The 22,977-nt window shown below is 50.7% G+C and overlaps 1 protein-coding gene across 6 annotated transcripts in view; it reads left to right on the top strand.

Moving 5' to 3' along the window:
- Positions 1–22,033, top strand: part of DOCK3 (dedicator of cytokinesis 3) — a 122,389-nt gene extending 100,356 nt beyond the window's left edge. For 5 of the 6 annotated variants that reach the window (XM_040407110.1, XM_040407109.1, XM_040407111.1 and 2 more), the window contains 20 exons: positions 2,828–2,923; positions 3,149–3,209; positions 3,288–3,381; positions 3,582–3,730; positions 3,962–4,048; positions 4,177–4,281; positions 4,351–4,492; positions 6,014–6,180; positions 6,252–6,338; positions 7,814–7,993; positions 10,242–10,325; positions 11,083–11,199; positions 11,335–11,450; positions 12,022–12,145; positions 12,215–12,362; positions 12,446–12,561; positions 12,818–12,905; positions 13,144–13,263; positions 17,263–17,345; positions 21,424–22,033. In XM_040407110.1, coding sequence (XP_040263044.1) covers positions 2,828–2,923; positions 3,149–3,209; positions 3,288–3,381; positions 3,582–3,730; positions 3,962–4,048; positions 4,177–4,281; positions 4,351–4,492; positions 6,014–6,180; positions 6,252–6,338; positions 7,814–7,993; positions 10,242–10,325; positions 11,083–11,199; positions 11,335–11,450; positions 12,022–12,145; positions 12,215–12,362; positions 12,446–12,561; positions 12,818–12,905; positions 13,144–13,263; positions 17,263–17,345; positions 21,424–21,849 — 2,590 coding nt within the window. In that variant the 3' untranslated portion in view covers positions 21,850–22,033. The remainder of the gene's footprint in view (positions 1–2,827; positions 2,924–3,148; positions 3,210–3,287; positions 3,382–3,581; positions 3,731–3,961; positions 4,049–4,176; positions 4,282–4,350; positions 4,493–6,013; positions 6,181–6,251; positions 6,339–7,813; positions 7,994–10,241; positions 10,326–11,082; positions 11,200–11,334; positions 11,451–12,021; positions 12,146–12,214; positions 12,363–12,445; positions 12,562–12,817; positions 12,906–13,143; positions 13,264–17,262; positions 17,346–21,423) is intronic. The other variant, XR_005774188.1, reaches the window with a different exon arrangement.
- The last annotated feature ends 944 nt before the right edge of the window (positions 22,034–22,977 follow it).

Here is a 22,977-nt window from a genome sequence, read left to right as displayed (position 1 = left end):
CACCCCTCAGTACAGTGCATTCATAAAGTCCTCACACCCCGAGTACAGTGCATTCATAAAGTCCTCACACCCTGAGTACAGTGCATTCATAAAGTCCTCACACCCTGAGTACAGTGCATTCATAAAGTCCTCACACCCCTCAGTACAGTGCATTCATAAAGTCCTCACACCCCTCAGTACAGTGCATTCATAAAGACCTCACACCCTGAGTACAGTGCATTCATAAAGTCCTCACACCCTCAGTACAGTGCATTCATAAAGTCCTCACACCCCTCAGTACAGTGCATTCATAAAGTCCTCACACCCCTCAGTACAGTGCATTCATAAAGACCTCACACCCTGAGTACAGTGCATTCATAAAGTCCTCACACCCCTCAGTACAGTGCATTCAGAAAGTCCTCACACCCCCCAGTACAGTGCATTCAGAAAGTCCTCACACCCTCAGTACAGTGAATTCATAAAGTCCTCACACCCTCAGTACAGTGCATTCATAAAGTCCTCACACCATCAGTACAGTGCATTCATAAAGTCCTCACACCCCTCAGTACAGTGCATTCATAAAGTCCTCACACCCCTCAGTACAGTGCATTCATAAAGTCCTCACACCCCTCAGTACAGTGCATTCATAAAGTCCTCAAACCCCTCAGTACAGTGCATTCATAAAGTCCTCACACCCTCAGTACAGTGCATTCATAAAGTCCTCACACCCTCAGTACAGTGCATTCATAAAGTCCTCACACCCTCAGTACAGTGCATTCATAAAGTCCTCACACCCCTCAGTACAGTGCATTCATAAAGTCCTCACACCCCTCAGTACAGTGCATTCATAAAGTCCTCACACCCCTCAGTACAGTGCATTCATAAAGTCCTCACACCCCTCAGTACAGTGCATTCATAAAGTCCTCACACCATCAGTACAGTGCATTCATAAAGTCCTCACACCCCTCAGTACAGTGCATTCATAAAGTCCTCACACCCCTCAGTACAGTGCATTCATAAAGTCCTCACACCCTGAGTACAGTGCATTCATAAAGTCCTCACACCCTCAGTACAGTGCATTCATAAAGTCCTCACACCCTGAGTACAGTGCATTCATAAAGTCCTCACACCCTGAGTACAGTGCATTCATAAAGTCCTCACACCCTCAGTACAGTGCATTCATAAAGTCCTCACACCCCTCAGTACAGTGCATTCATAAAGTCCTCACACCCCCCAGTACAGTGCATTCATAAAGTCCTCACACCCTCAGTACAGTGCATTCATAAAGTCCTCACACCCCTCAGTACAGTGCATTCATAAAGTCCTCACACCCTGAGTACAGTGCATTCATAAAGTCCTCACACCCCTCAGTACAGTGCATTCATAAAGTCCTCACACCCTGAGTACAGTGCATTCATAAAGTCCTCACACCCCTCAGTACAGTGCATTCATAAAGTCCTCACACCCCTCACATTCTGCCCTCAGTCCCCAGAATGAGAAGTGAGAAGAAGGTGAGAAGATCTTCACTGATTTACTGAGAAGGAGAAACTAACATCACACATGGACATAAGTATTCAACCCCTCAAGGAAAGGGGCTGAAGACTTATGTCCCGAGTAAAGGGGTTGAATATTTATGTCCATGTGAGACGTTAGTTTCTCCTTCTCAGTAAATCAGTGAAGATCTTCTCACCTTCTTCTCACTTCTCATTCTGGGGACTGAGGGCAGAATGTGAGGGGTGTGAGGACTTTATGAATGCACTGTACTGAGGGGTGTGAGGACTTTATGAATGCACTGTACTGAGGGGTGTGAGGACTTTATGAATGCACTGTACTGAGGGGTGTGAGGACTTTATGAATGCACTGTACTCAGGGTGTGAGGACTTTATGAATGCACTGTACTGAGGGGTGTGAGGACTTTATGAATGCACTGTACTGAGGGGTGTGAGGACTTTATGAATGCACTGTACTGAGGGGTGTGAGGACTTTATGAATGCACTGTACTCAGGGTGTGAGGACTTTATGAATGCACTGTACTCAGGGTGTGAGGACTTTCACAATGCCCTGTATCTCATGGGTAGTTTTGCCATTCTCCATCAGACTTTGGGGGGGTTTCGTGGCCTGTGTGGCAGTTTTTTCTTCTACTGAATCGTTGGCCGACTCCTTAATGGTTTGTGGACAGGACAAGGAGCCAAACCTGGAGCCGTTCTGGTAAATTGCGCACGTCCGACTCCAGCAGAAAATTGTCTGGTAAATAAACGCCAGTTTTGGTAAATCTGCTTCAGTTCTTCGCCCTTTTCATGATCTGTGCTGTGAACCCCAACTAGTCTAATATTTCTCACAGCTGGGGGTTTGTTCCTATTGTATCCAGTCCAGACAGTCCTCGCACATCAGCCACACAAACCTATCTTCTGCTTATTTGTTACAATGTGTCAGTCTGGAGTCACAGAGGATTATCTAGACTGGAATCATTGTAACAGACCCTCAGCTGTGAGCAGGACTAGGTTAGGATGGGTTCTTAGATTCTGGTTGTAGTTTCCATTCATGGGATTGGATAGCAAGCAGAGATTTAGTAAATTCCGCAGATAGGACTGTCTTGCCAGTGGCGGAGTTGGGGGCTGGGTTTACGCCCTTCAGGGTGCGTTGCGGCACGTTGTGATATTTTTGTATTTCTACCCCTCCCCCGCTGCCGGAGCAGCTCTCAGCTGTTTGGACCGTATCCCAGGTAAGTGATCCTTGTGTGTATCTGTCGTGTGCAGTGACTTTCCTGTAATGCGGGGTCCGGATTATCGGACGTGGCTTGTGCCTCTCTCTTCCCGTCTTGTGTATATTCTGTTCTTTTCGCTTCCAGTTTGTTGGAGAAGATTGAGCAGGAGACGTGGCGAGAGCCAGGCGCCTCCTTCGTGACCTCCGTAACGCGCCTCATGGAGAGACTGCTGGACTACAGGTGCGACATTAATGTGCGATCCTCCAGTCACATCCAGAGCTGCAGTCACTGTTTTCTGCGCTCCTTACTGATACAGTATCTGGCACTGTGAGAGAGGCGCACACGGCTCCCTGTCCTCTAGTCCTGGGGTTACTGGGGCTGGATATGGGACTTTGAGCGCAGCTCTGGATGTGACTGGAGTCGGTGCACGATCGCTTCCTCCTCATTCTTTGTGTCGTCTTGCAGGGACTGCATGAAAGGTGAAGAGACTGAGAATAAGAAGATCGGCTGCACGGTGAATCTGATGGTGAGCGGTGCGGACGCTTTGCGCCCGGGCGGGTGACGGTGGCAGATTTCACGCTCTGACCTTCTTCCATCTCCGCAGAATTTCTACAAATCGGAAATCAATAAGGAGGAGATGTACATGCGATACATCCACAAGCTCTGCGACTTGCATCTACAGGCCGAGAGCTACACAGGTACGAGGTCCACGAGGGGGGGCGTGGCCTCTGGGGCCCCAGCGCTGTACCCGGGCCCCGTATGGGGTGTTTATAGCGCCTTTCCATCCAGTAATGTACTCGGCGCTGCCACCCGGTGTGGAACAGGGACTCTGCGGAACTACAGCCCCCATCCTCCGCCTGTGTTCACTCCATTCTGCTCTGTCTCCTTCCCCTTCCAGAAGCCGCCTTCACTCTGCTCCTGTACTGGGAGACGCTGCAGTGGGAAGATCGCTCCCTACGGGAGTTCCTCCATTATCCCACCCAGAGCGAGTGGCAGAGGAAAGAAAGTCTGAGCCGCAAAATCATTCACTACTTCAACAAGGGCAAGGTGAACAATGGGTGCAATGCTTATTGGGGAGGGGCAGTACCCTGTTCCGCCTGCAGGTGTCACTGTTGGAATGTATGCCTATGGGAGGCGTCTGGTCTGTTCCTTCACAGCGACACCTGGTGGCCGGACTCACGTGGTGCAGCTCCTGTGGCGTGGTCTCCTCTTTTAACCCCTTCTTTCCCGCCATCTCCAGTATAAATGTATTTGACTTCTCTGCTCTCGCCCATCCAGTGCTGGGAGTACGGGATCCCTCTGTGCAGGGAGCTGGCGGCTCAGTACGAGAAGCTGTATGATTACCAGAGCCTGAGCTGGATCCTGGTGAGTCCTGGGTGGGATCCCCCAAGGATTGCCCTCTGCTCCGGGACCACCCTTCTAGGGCCCCCCATATGTACCCGAGGTGGATTGAATGTGAGGGGCTTCATCTGACCTTCTCTTATCTTCTGCAGAAAATGGAGGCCTCGTACTACGACCACATCATGGACCAACAGAGACTGGAGCCCGAGTTTTTCCGAGTGGGATTTTATGGAAAGAAGTTTCCGTTTTTCTTGCGGGTAAGCCCCCTCCACGATTTCTTTACACCCCCTTGTGGGGTCTGGACCTCACCTCTCTTGTCTTTGCAGAATAAAGAGTTTGTGTGCCGGGGCCACGACTACGAGCGGCTGGAGGCCTTCCAGCAGAGGATGCTGAGCGAGTTCCCGCAGGCTATAGCCATGCAGCATCTCAACCACCCCGACGACACCATCCTGCAGAGCGACTCTCAGTGTATCCTGCACCGCGGCTGCGTGCCGGGGGAGGGGGGGGGTGACATTGTAGAGTCCGGGCTTCACTGTAAAACGTAATGCAGCCTTCTACTACACTGAGTACTTCCACGTCTTACCGTATCTGCACAGCTGATAGGTTTGTTACAGTGTATCAGTGTGGCTCATGACGGTGTATGGTCCAGGGTGTATTCAACAAAATAAACCAGTAGCGAAAAAGCTACAAAGACTTTTTTTCTTTTGATGACCTCTCCTCAGGATCGGCGGGGGTTTGAGGAGACCGCACACGCAGTGCACACGTGCTGTCCCATAGACATACAGCGGCGAGCAGGAGACGGCACGTGCGCAGTGCGCGCGCCGTCTACCCATACAGCTGATGGGCGGGGGTGACCTATCCTGAGGACAAGTCATCAATATTAAAAACCCGGAGAACCCCTTTAAGTGTGCCTCGATAACCGCAGGTACCAGCCCCTCTTAGTGCATTATATAAGTGTCTTTTATATTAGTCAGCAGCTGGACTGGACATGATGGCTCCTTAAAGGGCGTCTGTCGGCAGATCTGTCCCCATGACACCGGCTGACCGGTCACATGTGCGCTCGGCAGCTGAAGGCGTCTGTGTTGGTCCCGTGTTCATATGTGCCCGCATTGCTGAGAAAAGTGATGGTTTAATGTATGCAAATGAGCCTCTAGGAGCAACGGGGGCGTTACCATTACACCTAGAGGCTCTGCAACCGCCGCCCCCTCTGCACTAGGATTGACAGGACCCGGCAGTGAAAACGTCATCACGTCTGGTCCTGTCAATCAAGGTGCAGAGGACGCAGTGGTTTCAGAGGGAGCACAGGCTCTAGGTGCAATGGTAACGCCCCCATTGCTCCTAGAGGCTCATCTGCATATATTAAACCATCACTTTTCTCAGCAATGCGGGCACATATAAACACGGGACCAACACAGACGCCTTCAGCTGCCGAGCGCACATGTGACCGGTCAGCCGGTGTCAGAGGGACAGATCTGCCGACAGAGGCCCGAAATGTGCAGGTCTCCATACAGTAATAGTGTCCAGAGTACCTCCTTAATACTGCGCCCCCATCATGAACTGTCCCAGAGACTCCATAGAGATTATATCTCATTATAATTGACCGTGTGTCACTGGGGTCTTTCCTCAATAACGTATTCCTGGGACAAGATGGCGACTCCGCATACGATTAATGCGATGTCCTTGTGCTGCTTACACGGATGATATTGTGGCGGTATCTATGTGGATCAGCTGCTTGTGGTATCTGACTGTGAACCATGGTCGCGGGTCACTGCCCAAGTGTATAATAACCAGGATGCCGCCCTTCCTATGTAGTCAGCGGCGGAGCGCCCGCAGTACGACACCGCCAGCCATAGCGGAGACTAACAGAGGATTGACCATTAAAATAACAAGCAATGAAGTTCCCCCGACACGTGTCGATGTGCGAACGGCGTCATCAGGGGTCAGGAGCCTTACGTTCTGGTTGCAGTGTTCTTTGACTGTCACACCCAGACCTGCAGATTTATGCAGTCACCCCTCTACCGGACACCCCCAGAGTATTAAACATGGACCAGGTTCCCGAGAGGATAAAGAGTTTCTACAGAGTAAACAACGTGCGCAGGTTCCGGTACGACCGACCGTTCCACCGAGGAGCCCGCGATAAGGACAATGAGTTTAAGGTGAGTGATAAACCTCCAGGAGCTCCTCCGGGTCTCAGCCGGTACCTGACTGTCTAATCTCTCTCCATCAGAGTCTTTGGATAGAGCGCAGCACTCTCACACTGTCTCACAGCCTCCCAGGAATCTCCTGTTGGTTTGAAGTCCAGAAGCGAGAGCTGGTAAAGTATCACCAGAGGGGGAGGGGATGAGAATGATCACATATTGGGTGCATAGTGGTCATGTAATAATCAGTGGGGTCCGAGGGGATGAGAATGATCACACGTCAGTGGTCGGGGGGATGAGAATGATCACACGTCAGTGGTCGGAGGGGATGAGAATAATCACAAGTCAGTGGTCGGGGGGGGATGAGAATGATCACATGTCAGTGGTCGGGGGGGAAATGAGAATAATCACACGTCAGTGGTCGGAGGGGATGAGAATAATCACACATCAGTGGTCGGAGGGGATGAGAATAATCACAAGTCAGTCGTCGGGGGGGATGAGAATGATCACACGTCAGTGGTCGGGGGGGATGAGAATGATCACACGTCAGTGGTCGGAGGGGATGAGAATAATCACACGTCAGTGGTCGGAGGGGATGAGAATAATCACAAGTCAGTGGTCGGGGGGGATGAGAATGATCACACGTCAGTGGTCGTGGGGGAAATGAGAATAATCACAAGTCAGTGGTCGGGGGGGGGGGGTGAGAATGATCACACATCAGTGGTCGGGGGGGATGAGAATGATCACACGTCAGTGGTCGGAGGGGATGAGAATAATCACAAGTCAGTGGTCGGGGGGGATGAGAATGATCACACGTCAGTGGTCGGGGGGATGAGAATGATCACATGTCAGTGGTCGGAGGGGATGAGAATAATTACAAGTCAGTGGTCGGGGGGATGAGAATGATCACACGTCAGTGGTCGGAGGGGATGAGAATGATCACACGTCAGTGGTCGGAGGGGATGAGAATAATCACAAGTCAGTGGTCGGGGGGGATGAGAATGATCACACGTCAGTGGTCGGAGGGGATGAGAATGATCACACGTCAGTGGTCGGAGGGGATGAGAATAATCACAAGTCAGTGGTCGGGGGGGATGAGAATGATCACACGTCAGTGGTCGGGGGGGAAATGAGAATAATCACAAGTCAGTGGTCGGGGGGGGGGATGAGAATGATCACAAGTCAGTGGTCGGGGGGGGGGGATGAGAATGATCACACGTCAGTGGTCGGGGGGGATGAGAATGATCACACGTCAGTGGTCGGGGGGGATGAGAATGATCACACGTCAGTGGTCGGGGGGATGAGAATGATCACACGTCAGTGGTCGGAGGGGATGAGAATAATCACAAGTCAGTGGTCGGGGGGATGAGAATGATCACACGTCAGTGGTCGGAGGGGATGAGAATGATCACATGTCAGTGGTCGGAGGGGATGAGAATAATCACAAGTCAGTGGTCGGGGGGGATGAGAATGATCACACGTCAGTGGTCGGGGGGGAAATGAGAATAATCACAAGTCAGTGGTCGGGGGGGGGGGGATGAGAATGATCACACGTCAGGTGTATTGAGGTCATCTAATAATCAGTGGGGTCTGAGGTCGGAGGGGATGAGAATGATCACACATCAGGTGGGTACATGTCCCACTTCCACAGGTGGAGGTCAGCCCCCTGGAGAACGCTCTGCAGGTTCTGGGGAACAAGACTCAGGAGTTGCGAGCGCTGATCACTCAGTATCAGCACCACAATCTGCACGGGAACATCAACCTCCTGAGTATGTGTCTGAACGGAGTCATTGACGCTGCCGTGAACGGAGGGATCACCCGATACCAAGAGGTGAGAGATGAGAATTGGGGACTATTCCTATAAGTCCCTCTATATGTCACCTCTTCGTCTTGTGTTGTCCTTCTATTTCCATCAGCCCTGTGCCACTCTCACTTTCTCTCTCCCTCCTGGCACCCCTCTCGCTGTCTTTCTTCCTCCTGGCGCCCCTCTCGCTGTCTCTCTCCCTCCTGGCGCCCCTCTCACCATCTTTCTCCCTCCTGGCACCCCTCTCACTGTCTTTCTCCCTCCTGGCGCCCCTCTCACTGTCTCTCCTCCTCCTGGCACCCCTCTCACTGTCTTTCTCCCTCCTGGCGCCCCTCTCACTGTCTCTCCTCCTCCTGGCACCCCTCTCACTGTCTCTCTCCCTCCTGGCACTCCTCTCGCTGTTTCTCTCCCTCCTGGCACCCCTCTCACTGTCTCTCCCCCTCCTGGCACCCCTCTCGCTGTCTCTCTCCCTCCTGGCACCCCTCTCACTGTCTCTCTCCCTCCTGGCGCCCCTCTCACTGTCTCTCCTCCTCCTGGCGCCCCTCTCGCTGTCTCTCTCCCTCCTGGCACCCCTCTCACTGTCTCTCTCCCTCCTGGCGCCCCTCTCACTTTCTCTCTTTCCCTCCTGGCGCCCCTCTCACTGTCTCTCCTCCTCCTGGCGCCCCTCTCGCTGTCTCTCTCCCTCCTGGCACCCCTCTCACTGTCTCTCTACCTCCTAGCGCCCCTCTCGCTGTCTTTCTTCCTCCTGGCGCCCCTCTCGCTGTCTCTCTCCCTCCTGGCGCCCCTCTCGCTGTCTTTCTTCCTCCTGGCGCCCCTCTCGCTGTCTCTCTCCCTCCTGGCGCCCCTTTCGCTGTCTTTCTTCCTCCTGGCGCCCCTCTCGCTGTCTCTCTCCCTCCTGTCGCCCCTCTCGCTGTCTTTCTTCTTCCTGGCGCTTCTCTCGCTGTCTTTCTTCCTCCTGGCATCCCTCTGGCTCTCTTTCCCTCCTAGCGTCCCTTTCGCTGTGTTTCTCCCTCCTGGCGCCCCTCTCGCTGTCTCTCTCCCTCCTGGCGCCCCTCTCGCTGTCTCTCTCCCTCCTGGCGCCCCTCTCGCTGTCTCTCTCCCTCCTGGCGCCCCTCTCGCTGTCTCTCTCCCTCCTGGCACCTGTCTCTCTACCTCCTACCGCCTTCTCTCGCTGTCTTTCTTCCTCCTGGCGCCCCTCTCGCTGTCTCTCTCCCTCCTGGCGCCCCTCTCGCTGTCTTTCTTCCTCCTGGCGCCCCTCTCGCTGTCTCTCTCCCTCCTGGCGCCCCTCTCGCTGTCTTTCTTCCTCCTGGCGCCCCTCTCGCTGTCTTTCTTCCTCCTAGCGCCCCTCTCGCTGTCTTTTTTCCTCCTGGCGCCCCTCTCGCTGTCTTTCTTCCTCCTGGCGCCCCTCTCGCTGTCTCTCTCCCTCCTGGCGCCCCTCTCGCTGTCTTTCTTCCTCCTGGCGCCCCTCTCGCTGTCTTTCTTCCTCCTGGCGCCCCTCTCGCTGTCTTTCTTCCTCCTGGCGCCCCTCTCGCTGTCTCTCTCCCTCCTGGCGCCCCTCTCACTTTCTCTCTTTCCCTCCTGGCGCCCCTCTCACTGTCTCTCCTCCTCCTGGCGCCCCTCTCGCTGTCTCTCTCCCTCCTGGCACCCCTCTCGCTGTCTCTCTCCCTCCTGGCACCCCTCTCACTGTCTCTCTACCTCCTAGCGCCCCTCTCGCTGTATTTCTTCCTCCTGGCGCCCCTCTCACTGTCTCTCTACCTCCTAGCGCCCCTCTCGCTGTCTTTCTTCCTCCTGGCGCCCCTCTCGCTGTCTCTCTCCCTCCTGGCGCCCCTCTCGCTGTCTTTCTTCCTCCTGGCGCCCCTCTCACTGTCTTTCTTCCTCCTGGCGCCCCTCTCGCTGTCTTTCTTCCTCCTAGCGCCCCTCTCGCTGTCTTTCTTCCTCCTGGCGCCCCTCTCACTGTCTTTCTTCCTCCTGGCGCCCCTCTCGCTGTCTCTCTCCCTCCTGGCGCCCCTCTCGCTGTCTTTCTTCCTCCTGGCGCCCCTCTCGCTGTCTCTCTCCCTCCTGGCGCCCCTCTCGCTGTCTTTCTCCCTCCTGGCGCCCCTCTCGCTGTCTTTCTCCCTCCTGGCGCCCCTCTCGCTGTCTCTCTCCCTCCTGGCGCCCCTCTCGCTGTCTCTCTCCCTCCTGGCGCCCCTCTCGCTGTCTTTCTTCCTCCTGGCGCCCCTCTCACCGTCTCTCTCCCTCCTGGCGACCCTCTCACTGTCTCTCTCCCTCCTGGCAGGCGTTTTTTGATAAGGATTACATCACGCAGCACCCGGAGGATGCGGACAAGATCAGTCAGCTGAAGGAACTCATGCTGGAGCAGGTACCTGTCATGGCGTCGTCCAGTTTGTACTGAGCCTCTGTCGCTGACGTGTTACTATCATCTGATGCAGTGGACTCCAACCTGTGAGCTTCCAGCTATTGGGGAATTATAACTCCCATCGTGCGATGACCGTCCCAGGCTGGAGACCACTGATCTAATGTACCCACGGCTTACCCAGTGCTGCCCCTGGTGTTCAGTCTGCAGAATGCTCCTCCCTATTCCCAAGAACTGTATACATACACTGACTGGCCAGTTTGTTGGAGACCCCCATCTAGGAGGCGTTGAACCTCCTTTGGCCTTCAGCCTTTCGTGGTGACATGAACTCCACTAGGTGCAGGAAGATTGGCGGTGTGCACAGGATATTAGATGAAGGTCCTGACGTGTTCTACAGGATGAGACCTGGGGACGGTGGAGGCCGTATGACCCTGGTCCTTCTGTGGGGTGCACCGTGCTCCTGAAGATGTGCTCGGCCACAATGCTTAGGTCACCCTACTGTCCACACGTCCATCCACAGGTGTCGGGGGCCCCGGGTGTCCCCACCAGGAGAGTTCAGCCATTCATGATGCTGCCGCCATCTGGATCCCTCCTGTGTCCTCCACTGCTCAGCGCTCCAGATTTACGCTCTTTTGCCCCAGTGCTCAGGAGCAGTAAGGGGTGTGTGACCGCTCCGGGGTCACGGGCTGGGGCTCCAATCATGAAGGGCCCGGGGCTCTAATAAAGTGGCCAGTCAGCGTATATGTCCCGTTGTGTCCCCCAGGTGCATGTCCTGGGAGTGGGTCTGGCCGTCCATGAGCGCTGCGTTCACCCGGAGATGAGACCTCTTCACAAGAAGCTGGTGGATCAGTTCCAGGTCATGCGCTCCAGTCTGTACCAGGTGAGCTGCACTACTGATACATGGGAGGGTCACTATACTGACCGCAGCACTCTCCGTATACAGCTCCACCTGGTTGTGTGCGGAGTATGGATGTATAATGGCGGTAGAGCGTTGTAACCCGAGCTGTGTCTGCAGGAGTTCCCCATGCTGGAGAAGATGAATCCGTCCTGTGCAGCCGTACCGCGCAGTAACGTCCTGCTGTCACACGGGGCCATGAATAACGACAGCTTGAGGATGGTGCACCGGCACAGGTAGGTACCCAGGGGGACTGCACAGGAGGAAGAGACTGCACCCAGGGGGACTGCACGGGAGGAAGAGACTGTACCCAGGGGGACTGCACGGAGGAAGAGACTGTACCCAGGGGGACTGCACTGGAGGAAGAGACTGTACCCAGGGGGACTGCACTGGAGGAAGAGACTGCACCCAGGGGGACTGCACAGGAGGAAGAGACTGCGCCCAGGGGGACTGCACGGGAGGAAGAGACTGCACCCAGGGGGACTGCAAGGGAGGAAGAGACTGCGCCCAGGGGGACTGCAAGGGAGGAAGAGACTGCGCCCAGGGGGGACTGCACGGGAGGAAGAGACTGTACCCAGGGGGACTGCACGGTAGGAAGAGACTGCACCCAGGGGGACTGCACGGGAGGAAGAGACTGCACCCAGGGGGACTGCACAGGAGGAAGAGACTGCGCCCAGGGGGGACTGCACGGGAGGAAGAGACTGTACCCAGGGACACTGCACGGGAGGAAGAGACTGCACACCCTTTGATGGTAATGTGACTTCATGTGAGATATCGGACACCCCATCATGTCTGTTTTCTCTCCAGCCCTCTGGTTGTCCTGAGTTCTGTCCGCCATTCCTCCTCCTCTCTCTCGTCACACGCCTCCAGCGACACTGGGACCACGACCACCGCTGTGGACAGCGAGACGGAGGACCCCTACAGCATGCAGGTGCCTGTCCTGTGCGGGGGGCAGTGTCCGCCGCCTCCTGGCTCTATAACGGCTCTCCCTTTCTTGCAGATGCTGCTCCCACATTCCCTCCACGCCGGATCCATCACCAACGTTTCTGCATTATCCTCCTCGTACACAAGCCCCTCCTCCTCCAGCCTCAGCTCCACCCACTCTGCGCCATCACAGCTCATCAACTCTGCTCCATCCAGCACACGAGGTAGTGTAAGCGGCGACGCTCTGCCTGCGCATCCGCACCGCACAGGATAGGAGGTCTGATTATCTCCCGCTGTCTCGCTGCAGGATCCCCCTCCCTTCCGGATAAATACCGACATTCACGTGACATGGTGATGCTGCTGCCTGCTCCGCGGGACCGGCCCAGCAGCGCCATGTACCAGACCGGCCCAGAGAGCGGACAGGTTAATGCTGCCATGTAGACCTCATTATGTACTCATTCCATCATGTCACTTCCAGAGCTGTATTCACAATTCTGCTGGTTTTCTGTTACCTCTCACCCGTGTCTGTGCTGTGCATGCTCGGCTGCAGTGCATTCCTGGAGATGTACTGTGCACCATCTATAGGGGACACTACATCTCCCAGCATGCAGTGCAGCGCTGTGGGTGGCCGGAGCTTTCTCTTCATGACTTTCTTCTGTCTCTGCTGGTGGTCTTTCAGCGCTGCGTCTACCCCCGGGCTCTGTTCCAGCAGGTCCTCGGACCATGCAAGCCGTGCAGTGACCCCAATCTCTCTGTAGCCGACAAAGGTGAAGACTATTCCCTACACTGTGTGAACATGCACATGTTAATTCTGCAGGAGGCACGGTGACTGCTCATGTGGGAGGGGCCAATGATGGGTGGGAGGAGCTATGCCTGTTCTTCCTGTATATTATAAGGATATTACAGCTACATGTTAGTGCTTTATCATCATCTCTGATCCAATCTTTCTTCCCCGCGGATCCTGTCACTGGCGCCTCCTCTGGTCATTCTGATGCATTGTCACAGTCCTGGCAGCTCCCAGCAGTTGGAGTTTGGACAGTGGAACGAGAGAGTCTCTTCCGTTCCTCAGTTCTCATGTTGGGAGCGTCCTAACACCGACGGGCACCACGAGAGGCCTGACACAGGGTAAGTACACAGCAGAACAGTGAGTGCAGCTCTGGAGCATAATACAGGGTCTAACTCAGGATCAGTACAGGATTAGTAATGTATGTACACAGTGACTCCACCAGCAGAATAGTGAGTGCAGCTCTGGAGCATAATACAGGATGTAACTCAGGATCAGTACAGGATAAGTAATGTATGTACACAGTGACTGCACCAGCAGAATAGTGAGTGCAGCTCTGGAGTATAATACAGGATGTAACTCAGGATCAGTACAGGATAAGTAATGTATGTACACAGTGACTCCACCAGCAGAATAGTGAGTGCAGCTCTGGAGCATAATACAGGATGTAACTCAGGATCAGTACAGGATAAGTAATGTATGTACACAGTGACTCCACCAGCAGAATAGTGAGTGCAGCTCTGGAGTATAATACAGGATGTAACTCAGGATCAGTACAGGATAAGTAATGTATGTACACAGTGACTCCACCAGCAGAATAGTGAGTGCAGCTCTGGAGCATAATACAGGGTGTAACTCAGGATCAGTACAGGATAAGTAATGTATGTACACAGTGACTCCACCAGCAGAATAGTGAGTGCAGCTCTGGAGCATAATACAGGGTGTAACTCAGGATCAGTACAGGATAAGTAATGTATGTACACAGTGACTGCACCAGCAGAATAGTGAGTGCAGCTCTGGAGTATAATACAGGATGTAACTCAGGATCAGTACAGGATAAGTAATGTATGTACACAGTGACTGCACCAGCAGAATAGTGAGTGCAGCTCTGGAGTATAATACAGGATGTAACTCAGGATCAGTACAGGATAAGTAATGTATGTACACAGTGACTGCACCAGCAGAATAGTGAGTGCAGCTCTGGAGTATAATACAGGATGTAACTCAGGATAAGTAATGTATGTACACAGTGACTGCACCAGCAGAATAGTGAGTGCAGCTCTGGAGTATAATACAGGATGTAACACAGGATCAGTACAGGATAAGTAATGTATGTACACAGTGACTCCACCAGCAGAATAGTGAGTGCAGCTCTGGGGTATAATACAGGATGTAACTCAGGATAAGTAATGTATGTACACAGTGACTGCTCCAGCAGAACAGTGAGTGCAGTTCTGGAGTATAATACAGGATGTAACTCAGGATCAGTACAGGATAAGTAATGTATGTACACAGTGACTGCACCAGCAGAATAGTGAGTGCAGCTCTGGAGTATAATACAGGATGTAACTCAGGATCAGTACAGGATAAGTAATGTATGTACACAGTGACTGCACCAGCAGAATAGTGAGTGCAGCTCTGGAGTATAATACAGGATATAACTCAGGATCAGTACAGGATAAGTAATGTATGTACACAGTGACTGCACCAGCAGAATAGTGAGTGCAGCTCTGGAGTATAATACAGGATGTAACTCAGGATAAGTAATGTATGTACACAGTGACTGCACCAGCAGAATAGTGAGTGCAGCTCTGGAGTAGAATACAGGATGTAACACAGGATCAGTACAGGATAAGTAATGTATGTACACAGTGACTCCACCAGCAGAATAGTGAGTGCAGCTCTGGGGTATAATACAGGATGTAACTCAGGATAAGTAATGTATGTACACAGTGACTGCACCAGCAGAATAGTGAGTGCAGCTCTGGAGTATAATACAGGACGTAACTCAGGATCAGTACAGGATAAGTAATGTACAGTCAGGTCCATAAATATTGGGAAATGGACACAATTCTAACATTTTTGGCTCTATACACCACCACAATGGATTTGGAATTAAAACGGACAAGATGTGCTTTACCTGCAGACTGTCAGCTGTAATTTGAGGGGATTTTCATTCAAATCAGGTGAACGGTGCAGGAATTACAGCAGTTTCCATATGTGCCTCCCACTTGTTAAGGGACCAAAAGTAATGGGACAATTGTCTTCTCGGCTGTCCCATGGCCGGTGTGTGTTATTCTCTCATTATCCCAATTACAATGAGCAGATACAAGGTCCAGAGGTCATTTCCAGTCTGCTATCTGCATTTGGAATCTGTTGCTGTCAACTCCCAAGATGAGATCCAAAGAGCTGTCACCATCAGTGAAGCCATCATTAGGCTGAAAAACACCACAAACCCATCAGAGAGATAGCAGAAACATTAGGCGCGGCCAAAACAACTGTTTGGAACATTCTTATAAAGAAGGAACGCACCGGTGAGCTCAGCAACACCAAAAGACCCGGAAGACCACGGAAAACAACTGCGGTGGATGAGCGAAGAATTCTTTCCCTGGTGAAGAAAACGCCCTTCACAACAGTTGGCCGAATCAAGAATACTCTCCAGGAGGTAGGTGTATGTGTGTCAAAGTCAACAATCAGGAGAAGACTTCACCAGAGTGAATACAGAGGGTTCACCACAAGATGGAAACCATTGGTGAGCCTCAAAAACAGGAAGGCCAGATTAGAGTTTGCCAAACGACATCTAAAAAAGCCTTCACAGTCCTGAACAACATCCTATGGACAGATGAGACCAAGACCAACTTGTACCAGAGTGATGGGAAGAGAAGAGTATGGAGAAGGAAAGGAGCTGCTCATGATCCTAAGCATACCACCTCATCAGTGAAGCATGGTGGTGGTAGTGTCATGGCGTGGGCATGTATGGCTGCCAATGGAGCTGCTTCTCTTGTGTTTATTGATGATGTGACTGCTGACAAAAGCAGCAGGATGAATTCTGAAGGGTTTTGGGCAATATTATCTGCTCATATTCAGCCAAATGCTTCAGAACTCATTGGACGGTGCTTCACAGTGCAGATGGACAATGACCCAAAGCATACTGCAAAAGCAACCAAAGAGTCTAAGGGAAAGAAGTGGAATGTTCTGCAATGGCCGAGTCAATCCCCGGACCTGAATCCGATTGAGCATTTCACTTGCTGAAGACAAAACTGAAGGGGAAATGCCCCAAGAACAAGCAGGAGCTGAAGACAGTTGCAGTAGAGGCCTGGCCGAGCATCACCAGGGATGAGACCAGCGTCTGGTGATGTCTATGCGTTCCAGACTTCAGGCTGTAATTGACTGCAAAGGATTTGCAACCAAGTATTAAAAAGTGAAAGTTTGATTTATGATTATTATTCTGTCCCATTACTTCTGGTCCCTTAACAAGTGGGAGGCACAGATGGAAACTGCTGTAATTCCTGCACCGTTCACCTGATCTGGATGTAAATACCTCAGATTACAGCTGACAGTCTGCAGGTAAAGCACATCTTGTTCGTTTCATTTCACATCCATTGCGGTGGTGTATAGAGCCAAAAATGTTAGAATTGTGTCCATGTCCCAATATTTATGGACCTGACTGTATGTACACAGTGACTTCACCAGCAGAATAGTGAGTGCAGCTCTGGAGTATAATACGAGAGTAAGGCTACTTTCACACTTGCGGCAGAGAGATCCGGCAAGCAGTTCCGTCGCCGGAACTGCCTGCCGGATCAGGCAAAATGTATGCTAACTGATGGCATTAGTAAGACTGATCAGGATCCTGATCAGTCTTAAAAATGCCTGATCAGTCGAAAAAATGCATTGAAATGCCGGATCCGTCTTTCCGGTGTCATCCGGCAAAAACGGATCCGGCATTTATTTTTTCACCTTTTTTTCAGTCTGCGCATGCGCATACCGGAAGGACGGATCCGGCACTAATACATTCCTATGGGAAAAAATGCCTGATCCGGCATTCAGGCAAGTCTTCAGTTTTTTTAGCCGGAGATAAAACCGTAGCATGCTACGGTTTTCTCTTTTGCCTGATCAGTCAAAACGACTGAACTGAAGACATACTGATGCAAACTGAACGGATTACTCTCCATTCAGAATGCACGAGGATATGCCTGATCAGTTCTTTTCTGGTATAGAGCCCCTGTGACGGAACTCAGTGCCGGAAAAGAACAACGCAAGTGTGAAAGTAGCCTAACTCAGGATCAGTACAGGATAATGACTGAGGTTACTGTGCCACTAACTCCTGAATCTCTTTGTAGGCCATTACTCTCTGCACTTTGATGCATTTCACCCCTCTATGGGGGATGGGGGTCCAGCATTACCCAGCAGATCCCTTCGCAAGGTACTGTTATTACCTTTTCCGGTTTATTTACAAACCTTATTATGTGAGGTTACATTTATTTATTGTACTCACTTATATATCACTGACATATTCCACAGCGCTGTACAGACATTCTCATCCCTTATATATCACTGACATATTCCACAGCGCTGTACAGACCTTCTCATCACTTATATATCACTGACATATTCCACAGCGCTGTACAGACATTATCATCACTTATATATCACTGACATATTCCACAGCGCTGTACAGACATTCTCATCACTTATATATCACTGACATATTCCACAGCGCTGTACAGACATTCTCATCACTTATATATCACTGACATATTCTACAGCGCTGTACAGACATTCTCATCACTTATATATCACTGACATATTCCACAGCGCTGTACAGACATTATCATCACTTATATATCACTGACATATTCCACAGCGCTGTACAGACATTCTCATCACTTATATATCACTGACATATTCTACAGCGCTGTACAGACCTTCTCATCACTTATATATCACTGACATATTCCACAGCGCTGTACAGACATTATCATCACTTATATATCACTGACATATTCCACAGCGCTGTACAGACATTCTCATCACTTATATATCACTGACATATTCCACAGCGCTGTACAGACATTCTCATCACTTATATATCACTGACATATTCTACAGCGCTGTACAGACATTCTCATCACTTATATATCACAGACATATTCCACAGCACTGTACAGACATTCTCATCACTTATATATCACTGACATATTCCACAGTGCTGTACAGACATTCTCATCCCTTATATATCACTGACATATTCCACAGCGCTGTACAGACATCACTTATATATCACTGACATATTCCACAGCGCTGTACAGACATTCTCATCACTTATATATCACTGACATATTCCACAGCGCTGTACAGACATTCTCATCACTTATATATCACTGACATATTCCACAGCTCTGTACAGACATTCTCATCACTTATATATCACTGACATATTCCACAGCGCTGTACAGACATTCTCATCACTTATATATCACTGACATATTCCATAGCTCTGTACAGACATTCTCATCACTTATATATCACTGACATATTCCACAGCGCTGTACAGACATTCTCATCACTTATATATCACCGACATATTCCACAGCGCTGTACAGACCTTCTCATCACTTATATATCACCGACATATCCCACAGCGCTGTACTGACATTCTCATCACTTATATATCACTGACATATTCCACAGCGCTGTACAGACATTCTCATCACTTATATATCACTGACATATTCCACAGCGCTGTACAGACAATCTCATCCCTTATATATCACTGACATATTCCACAGCGCTGTACAGACATTCTCATCACTTATATATCACTGACATATTCCGCAGCGCTGTACAGACATTACCATCACTTATATATCACTGACATATTCCACAGCGCTGTACAGACATTCTCATCACTTATATATCACCGACATATTCCACAGCGCTGTACAGACCTTCTCATCACTTATATATCACCGACATATCCCACAGCGCTGTACTGACATTCTCATCACTTATATATCACTGACATATTCCACAGCGCTGTACAGACATTCTCATCACTTATATATCACTGACATATTCCACAGCGCTGTACAGACATTCTCATCACTTATATATCACTGACATATTCCACAGCTCTGTACAGACATTCTCATCACTTATATATCACTGACATATTCCACAGCTCTGTACAGACATTCTCATCACTTATATATCACTGACATATTCCACAGCTCTGTACAGACATTCTCATCACTTATATATCACTGACATATTCCACAGCGCTGTACAGACATTCTCATCACTTATATATCACTGACATATTCCACAGCGCTGTACAGACATTCTCATCCCTTATATATCACTGACATATTCCACAGCGCTGTACAGACATTCTCATCACTTATATATCACTGACATATTCTACAGCGCTGTACAGACATTCTCATCACTTATATATCACTGACATATTCCACAGCGCTGTACAGACATTCTCATCCCTTATATATCACTGACATATTCCACAGCGCTGTACAGACATTCCCATCACTTATATATCACTGACATATTCCACAGCGCTGTACAGACATTCCCATCACTTATATATCACTGACATATTCCACAGCGCTGTACAGACATTCTCATCACTTATATATCACTGACATATTCCACAGCGCTGTACAGACATTCTCATCACTTATATATCACTGACATATTCCACAGCGCTGTACAGACATTCCCATCACTTATATATCACTGACATATTCCACAGCGCTGTACAGACATTCCCATCCCTTATATATCACTGACATATTCTACAGCGCTGTACCGACATTACCATCACTTATATATCACTGACATATTCCACAGCGCTGTACAGACATTCTCATCACTTATATATCACTGACATATTCCACAGCGCTGTACAGACATTCTCATCACTTATATATCACTGACATATTCCACAGCGCTGTACAGACATTCTCATCACTTATATATCACTGACATATTCCACAGCGCTGTACAGACATTCTCATCACTTATATATCACTGACATATTCCACAGCGCTGTACAGACATTCTCATCACTTATATATCACTGACATATTCCACAGCGCTGTACAGACATTCCCATCACTTATATATCACTGACATATTCCACAGCGCTGTACAGACATTCTTATCACTTATATATCACTGACATATTCCACAGCGCTGTACAGACAATCTCATCCCTTATATATCACTGACATATTCCACAGCGCTGTACAGACATTCTCATCACTTATATATCACTGACATATTCCACAGCGCTGTACAGACATTCTCATCACTTATATATCACTGACATATTCCACAGCGCTGTACAGACATTCTCATCACTTATATATCACTGACATATTCCACAGCGCTGTACAGACATTCTTATCACTTATATATCACTGACATATTCCACAGCGCTGTACAGACAATCTCATCCCTTATATATCACTGACATATTCCACAGCGCTGTACAGACATTCTCATCACTTATATATCACTGACATATTCCACAGCGCTGTACAGACATTCTCATCACTTATATATCACCGACATATTCCACAGCGCTGTACAGACATTCTCATCACTTATATATCACTGACATATTCCACAGCGCTGTACAGACATTCTCATCACTTATATATCACTGACATATTCCACAGCGCTGTACAGACATTCTCATCCCTTATATATCACTGACATATTCCACAGCGCTGTACAGACATTCTCATCACTTATATATCACTGACATATTCCACAGCGCTGTACAGACATTCTCATCACTTATATATCACTGACATATTCCACAGCGCTGTACAGACATTCCCATCCCTTATATATCACTGACATATTCCACAGCGCTGTACAGACATTCTCATCACTTATATATCACTGACATATTCCACAGCGCTGTACAGACATTCTCATCACTTATATATCACTGACATATTCCACAGCGCTGTACAGACATTCTCATCACTTATATATCACTGACATATTCCACAGCGCTGTACAGACATTCTCATCACTTATATATCACTGACATATTCCACAGCGCTGTACAGACATTCTCATCACTTATATATCACTGACATATTCCACAGCGCTGTACAGACATTCTCATCACTTATATATCACTGACATATTCCACAGCGCTGTACAGACATTCTCATCCCTTATATATCACTGACATATTCCACAGCGCTGTACAGACATTCTCATCACTTATATATCACTGACATATTCCACAGCGCTGTACAGACATTCTCATCGCTTGCTGTCCCCATCATTATGTCTTACACCACATTCCCCTCTTTCCTGCTTGTCTGGTTGTGTCAGCGCTAATGTGTTCATGAACCAGGAGGCACAGGATGATCTTGGTGTCTTGCTCATACAGTGTATATTATTCTCTGGGGAGGCCAAATGACTAAATATTCCTAGTCTTGTGCACCCTCTCTCCACAGAGCCCCCTGCACACTATCCCGGCCTCGCCCACCAGCCCCCAGTCCTGTCTTGACGGCAGTAACTCTCCGCTCTCGGGCAGCGCCAGCAGTGGAGTTTCCTCCCTGAGTGAAGGCACCTTCCCCGGCTGTCCTGATGGGACTCCCAGCACAGACTCCCGGACGGAGGAGCAGCAGAGCGGATGTTATCAGCACTACCCCCCTGTGCGGTACAGTCTATCTGACCCCAACGGGCTGGAAGCCCCAAAGGTCCAACCTTGTCGAAGCCACTCAGCCCCCAGTGGGGTCACTCCACCCCGATCACCCAGCGGTGAGCATGACGAGGGAAATGCAGAGCACAACCGGCTACGGAGGTCCAGGAGGAACTGCCACATGGGCAAAGAGCAGGCAGCACGGGTCGGATGGGATCATAACATGGGCAAACCGTAGTCATGGACTGATGTGAAGGAGCCTGGGGGGCAAGGAGGAGGCGGGGGGGCTGTGCATGGTGTGCGCATGGAGGGGCAGGTGCCGTCAGTGAGGCCTGATGTCTGCGGGTCAGGAAGAGGAGACACCAGTGTGAACGGAGTATAGGTCAGTGTATGGGAAAAATATAAGGGTGAGGGGTCAGTGTATGGGGGTGGGGTTTGGTTGAGGGGTCAGTGTATGGGGGTGGCATCTGTGGTGTAGGTGAGGGGTCAGTGTATGGGGGTGGCATCTGTGGTGTAGGTGAGGGGTCAGTGTATGGGGGTGGCATCTGTGGTGTAGGTGAGGGGTCAGTGTATGGGGGTGGTGTTTGGATGAGGGGTCAGTAAATGGGGTTTGGGTGAGGGGTCAGTGTATGGGGCAACATCTGGGTGAGGGGTCAGTGTATGGGGGAGATTTTTGGGTGTATGGGGGTACTTTCTGTGGAGTGGGTGAGGGGTCAGTGTATGGGGGCAGCGTCTGGGTGAGGGGTCAGTGTATGGGGGCAGCATCTGGGTGAAGGGTCAGTGTATGGGGGCAGCGTCTGGGTGAGGGGTCAGTGTATGGGTGAGGGGTCAGTGTATGGGGGCAGCGTCTGGGTGAGGGGTCAGTGTATGGGGGCAGCGTCTGGGTGAGGGGTCAGTGTATGGGGGCAGCGTCTGGGTGAGGGGTCAGTGTATGGGTGAGGGGTCAGTGTATGGGGGCAGCGTCTGGGTGAGGGGTCAGTGTATGGGGGCAGCGTCTGGGTGAGGGGTCAGTGTATGGGGGCAGCGTCTGGGTGAGGGGTCAGTGTATGGGGGCAGCGTCTGGGTGAGGGGTCAGTGTATGGGGGCAGCGTCTGGGTGAGGGGTCAGTGTATGGGGGCAGCGTCTGGATGAGGGGTCAGTGTATGGGGGCAGCATCTGGATGAGGGGTCAGTGTATGGGGGCAGCGTCTGGATGAGGGGTCAGTGTATGGGGGCAGCGTCTGGATGAGGGGTCAGTGTATGGGGGCAGCGTCTGGGTGAGGGGTCAGTGTATGGGGTCAGCGTCTGGGTAAGGGGTCAGTGTATGGGGGCAGCGTCTGGGTGAGGGGTCAGTGTATGGGGCAGCGTCTGGGTGAGGGTTTAGTGTA

This window comes from Bufo bufo, chromosome 9 (genome assembly GCF_905171765.1).
Source record: "Bufo bufo chromosome 9, aBufBuf1.1, whole genome shotgun sequence".
NCBI classification, from domain to species: domain Eukaryota; kingdom Metazoa; phylum Chordata; class Amphibia; order Anura; family Bufonidae; genus Bufo; species Bufo bufo.
Note: the sequence above shows the minus strand (reverse complement) of the source record. Positions and strands in the feature narration are given on the sequence as shown.